We start from the raw sequence: 5598 nt of genomic DNA, 5'->3' as shown, positions 1-5598 counted from the left end.
ACCCCCATCTACCTCCCATATTTTCCTTAATGCTGAACTCCGGGGTTAGCAATCTAAAGCCTACCCAAAATTTTTAATAAAAAATCGCTTGATTTTTTATAACAAATTTTCATTATTTATATATATATTAAACGAAAGAAGATACCGAAAAGGGGTGGGGTTTAGTACCGCTCACAACTATTTCGGGCTATTCCGTCCAAATGGGTGGCCCGATCCAAAAAAAAATTTCACACACTTGTAGTCAAGGGTCCACGCAATATTTTAACACTCACTTTTGTAAATTTTGGTTACTAATTTATTTACAAATTGGGTTTGAAATATGCCCTTTTTTGTAAAATTCGGAAATTAGCGTACATTTATCACTCCTATTCTGCTTAAATTAGCCACTTTACCAATATATTTTTGTATTCCCCTTCACTTTACACTTTACTTGATTTGTTATAACTTGCTTTACGACTTTAATATTAACCAATTCATCACAATTCATTAAATAAAAACACCTTCAAAATCACGCGTCTGACTTTGGTTGCATATGCAAATTAAATGGCGGAGTTCAGCTGTCAAACTCCAAAATATGCAAAAGAATGAGAGACAAAAGAAGATAGGATATAACCCAGTAAGCATTAAAAATATACAAAGGTGTTCTCTGCAAAAGGTGTTCAGCTCCTTTTCTTCGCAAAACAGAAAGGAGAATTCTACTGCCTGAGGGTTATAATCCCTAAGTGCGGCCGAAGGCCGCCTACGCAGAAAGGTGTTCTCTGCAAAAGGTGTTCAGCCCCCCCTTCTTTGGCAACACAGAAAGGAGAATTCTACTGCCTGAGGGTTATAATCCCTAAGTGCGGCCGAAGGCCGCTTACGTAGAAAGGAATTCTACGCAAAAATACATTTGTTAAAAAGAACATTTTTTTTTATAAAAACTTTTTTTTTTCTATTTTTAATTAACTTTTTATTCTTTATTCAAAATCCCCCCATATCTAATTTGGCATAATTTCTTTTATTAAAAAATCCCACGGTTTCTGTTAGTTGGGTCATATTCCACTTCATACTGCTCAGTTTGCCTAAGAAAAATCCGTTTTTCCCCCTTTTTCAAACGGTTCCCTAGGTGCCTGTGGGAGGAGTCCAAGGGAGGGGTTCCCCTTTTTAGAAAGCGGCGACTGTCTCCTTTCTATTGGGGGGTGTTTTGGGTAGCTGTTAGGCGGCTACAATATCCAGACCGTAACTGAGCCAGGGTAACGCGGGTCTCTCTAGGTAACTAAAGCTCCGTCTCTTCCACAGGTGGTGATTGGGCTCCGATAACGACATTCCTAGGCCGGGAGTCGAGGTAGGTGGAGACAGACTCCCTATGAATGTCGTTAATCGCTCGTCTGTGTACGTCATTGGGTCCAGTGGTTGGTCTGTGTAGGTCTGGACTGCGTCCTTGTACATGAATAGGTGCCCCCTGACGTGCCTGGGCGGAGGCTCCTCCTCCAGCAGTGGTCTGTTGGGGTGTTCACTTCTGTGACACCCCACAAGAAACTGCTTACAGAGCATCTTGTTGTGTTCCCTTACGGGGAGCACTTGGGCCTCACTGTGTAGGTGATGCTCAGGCGTCATCAGAAGGCACCCAGTCGCTGTCCGGAGTGCGGCGTTCTGACAAGTCTGTAGCTTCGTCCACTGCGTCCAACTAGTCCCCAGCGTCCAAACTGGCGCAGCATAATTTAGAACCGGCCGGCCAATTGCCTTGTATGTTGCCAGCAACGTTTCCAAAATCAGCGTACGAGATCAGGGAAACTCCTTCAGGTGGCTGGGGGAGTTTCGAGATATAGAAGTTAAAAAGTAAGGGGGAGAGAACACCACCTTGTGGAACCCCTTGTTTTATTCGTCTAGGTTTCGAGGTTTGATCTCTGAAGATTACTGATGATTGCCGACCACTCATATAATTCGCCGACCATCGCTTCAGTCCCTGTGGGAGAGAGGAGGCCTCAATGTCTTCTAGCAGCGTGGAATGGCAGACGGTGTCAAATGCCTTTGACAAGTCCAGCGCTACTAGGACAGTTCTCTCACAGGGGCGGTTTCGATTTAGGCCGCGGGTTATCTGGGTGTTTACGGCGTTAAGTGCTGTTGTTGTGCTGTGCACTTTACGGAAGCCATGCTGATGTTTCGCTGGGGTTAGGTGGCAGGTGAAGTATGGGAGCAGCAGGGCCTCAAGTGTCTTCGCGACCGGGGAAAGGAGCGTTATCGGGCGATAAGAGTCTCCTCTGTTGGCGGGCTTCCCCGGTTTCAGCAGTGGGACCACTCTCCCTGATTTCCACACATCAGGAATGATGAGAGTGGTCATAGACAAATTGAGGACCTCCGTGAGGTATGCTACCCCCACAGGCCCTAAATGTTTCAACATCAGCATACAGATTCCGTCGGGTCCAATGGCTTTGGAGGCTTTCGCCTTCCCGATGGCCCCCTTCACTTCACCGCTGGTGAAAACAAGTGGTGCATCGTTTTTGGGCAGTTTGTGCAGCCTCCTGGTCACTCGACGTTTGGCCTTGTCTACCGAAGGATGCAGTGTGAATTGCCGACTGAAATAGTTCGCGCATTTCTTCGGGTCCGATGAGGCGTGACCTTCGAATGAGATTTCCACTCTGTCATCACGCTTCGTCGGGTTGGACAGGGACCTCACGGTTGACCAGAGCTTACTCACACCAGAGGTGAAGTTACAGGCCTTCAAGTGCTCTTCCCACTTTGTCCGCTTGTGTTGATTTACCAGTTGCCGAATCTCCAAATTAAGTTCCCTCAAGCGAGGGTCCCCGGGGTCGACCTGGCGTAGGTGGTCACGCTCATTTGCTAGTACAGCTGCTTCAGCTGGGAAATTTGGGCGGACTTCCGCGATGCGTCCGGACGGTATGAAGCGAGCTGCGGCTGTGACTACCTTGCGGAACTGGCGTTCTCCAGCATGTACGTCTGTGGGTGTGGGGAGGGCGGCGAAGCTGCTCTCGGTAACTTCCGCGAAGCCGTTCCAATCAGCTTTGTTGAAGTTGGTGTAGGTTCGGTGATCCGCGGGAGCAAAGTCGGTGGGCTTATTGATCGAGATGATTATGGGCAGATGGTCTGATGCTAACGTTAGCATAGGTCGCCATGATATGCTATTTATCAGACCAGCGCTAGCAATTGTTAGGTCTGGCGAGCTGCTGCAGCTGCCCACAATCCTGGTGGGGGCGTCGTCGTTCATGGTGCAGAATGTCGAATCGTCTATCTGCTCAGCCAAACTGTTTCCCCTCCGATCATTGGCCAGGCTTGAGTGCCAAAGATCGTGGTGCGCATTGAAGTCACCTACTACCAATCGGTTTTCGCCTCTGAGTAGCGCACCTATGTCAGGGAGATATCCAGCCGGGCAGCAGGTGACAGGGGGTATGTACACGTTAAATATTTCGAGCTCGACATCGCCTGACCGGACAGCTATGCCCTGACATTCTAGGGTAGTGTCCCTTGGGTCGATGTCTTCTTCGATTAGCCGATACTGCACTGTGTGGTGTAGAATGAACGCTAGTCCTCCACCATTATCTCGCTCGCGATCTTTACGGAGCACATTGTAGGCGGCGCAACCCAACAGAGTTGAGTTGCTGTGCAACTTCGTTTCTTGGACCGCAGCTATGAATATGCCGTGCCGACCCATGAAGACTGCTATCTCCTCAATCTTGCTCTGGAGTCCGTTGCAGTTGAGTTGGAGTACGTTCATGTGCCTTGGGAGGCTGGTCGCGATACGGGGGGGTCAGAGAAGTGTGGGGCCTACCTTGGGCCTGTTGCGCCTGACGCAGTTGCTGTTGCAGCCTGATGGTAGGTGGCTGCGATATGGGCGTTGTTGTCTGCGTCGGCGGTGCACTACAGCAAGGGGCGCTGTAGTTTGTAGTCCATTCGCGAGTGGTGCGTAGACCAGAACATAGCCGGAAGTGGCACCAGCCAAGGCATGTGTTGCATTTGACAGATGTCACATTCCGGTATATTCTGTTCTGGCACACGGAGCAGATGGTGTGGGCAACCAGTAGCTGCTGGTTGGCTCGCGCTCGCGAGTGGGACCGGCCGGTAAGTTGTGTGGGAGGGGTGTGTTGGGAGGTTTGCTGTTGCTCAGGGGAGCTTCTAGGGGCCGTGCAGGCTCTTCGGGTGCTAGGTCGCACCCGTGCATTACGCGAGTGGGTAGCCGTGGAGGCTGATTGTGCCATTTGGCTTGAGCAACAGGGAGCCACAAAGTTTGTGGTCCACTCCCGGTGAGACCTAAGGCCAGAGCAGGTTCTTAGCTGACTCCACCCGTTGCAGGAGTTGCACCTAACCGAAGTGGAGTTCGGGTGGAGTCGATTCTGGCAAACACAGCAGAAGTAAATTTCTGGTCCGGGGTTGGGCTCTACGCCCGCCCGGAGAAGAAGGATGCGGAGCAATCCGGCTGCAAGGTATTGCTCCATGGACGGATAATGATTAATGGGTATCGCCGATCTAGACGGGGTTAGATCGCCGAAACAACAGCCCTTGGTCGGGTGAAACCCGAGTCATTCCGGTACGTAGAACCGGCTGTCGTGGGAATGGCTATTATGGAATCTCGCGTTTCAGTTCGCAAATATTGTCAACTTCTTTTAATAACAAAATAATCTATCTTAGGTCGATAAGACTATGTGTTTGTTTAATAAAGAAGTTAAATTATATATTTTAATAGAGTTTAAAAAGTGAGAACAGGTGATTTAGTGAATCTTTGTCGGTGTAATTGCCCATAGAAAACAACGAAATTTAACAAAAGTTTTGTGTTCATAACTTTTAAATGGTTAATAATATTAGCCTTCCCCCCCGGAATGTTAATAGCGGGACCGCAACGCGTCGTTTGGTACCCCTCCCGACCCTTTTTAGCGGTTGTTATCCTACACAAGAGAATTACCAATTTTTGTTATAAATTTGTTGTTGTTGTTGTAGCGGCTACAACAACCGCGCCCAGGTCGGTTGGTATCTCAGTCGTTGTCGTCAAGTTCCACTAACGGCAGCCCTAGGAAGCGTGCAGCTTCTGCGTGGTTGGTCCACAGGGACAAGGCCGTTAGGGTTGTCGGGTTTTCCGGGCATGCGAAGAGAAGTTTCGAGTCATGTGGGGTCTCTCCGCATGCCGGACACTCATTTGGAACATCCTCATTCAATCTACTCAGGTAGGAGTTTAACCTGCTGCAGTAGCCGGAGCGAAGTGCGGCCGAAGGCCGCCTAGGCAGAAAGGTGTTCCGCCCCCCTTCTTTGGCAACATAGAAAGGAGAATTCTACTGCCTGAGGGTTATTATCCCTAAGTGCGGCCGAAGGCCGCCTACGCAGAAAGGTGTTCTCTGCAAAAGGTGTTCAGCCCCACTTCCTTGGCAACACAGAAAGGAGAATTCTACTGCCTGAGGGTTATAATCCCTAAGTGCGGCCGAAGGCCGCCTACGCAGAAAGGCGTTCTCTGCAAAAGGTGTTCAGCCCCCCTTCTTTGGCAACACAGAAAGGAGAATTCTACTGCCTGAGGGTTATAATCCCTAAGTGCGGCCGAAGGCCGCCTACGCAGAAAGGTGTTCTCTGCGAAAGGTGTTCAGCCCCCCTTCTTTCGGCTGATAACCACCCTTTTTTTTT

General features: G+C 49.4%; 1 protein-coding gene across 1 annotated transcript; it reads right to left on the bottom strand.

Moving 5' to 3' along the window:
• Positions 1-2684: 2684 nt before the first annotated feature.
• Positions 2685-3334, bottom strand: LOC118756482 (the record flags this gene model as incomplete). Its single annotated transcript, XM_036491243.1, has 2 exons — positions 2685-2791; positions 2825-3334. Coding segments are annotated over 2 exons (617 nt in total), but the record flags the coding sequence as incomplete, so codon positions are not given.
• Positions 3335-5598: the final 2264 nt, after the last annotated feature.

Source organism: Rhagoletis pomonella, unplaced genomic scaffold (genome assembly GCF_013731165.1).
Source record: "Rhagoletis pomonella isolate Grant_MI unplaced genomic scaffold, Rhpom_1.0 Rhpom_scaffold_10495, whole genome shotgun sequence".
In the NCBI taxonomy this organism is placed as follows: Eukaryota; Metazoa; Arthropoda; class Insecta; order Diptera; family Tephritidae; genus Rhagoletis; species Rhagoletis pomonella.
The sequence above is the reverse complement of the archived record's forward strand: the minus strand, read 5'-3'. Positions and strand labels throughout refer to the sequence as shown.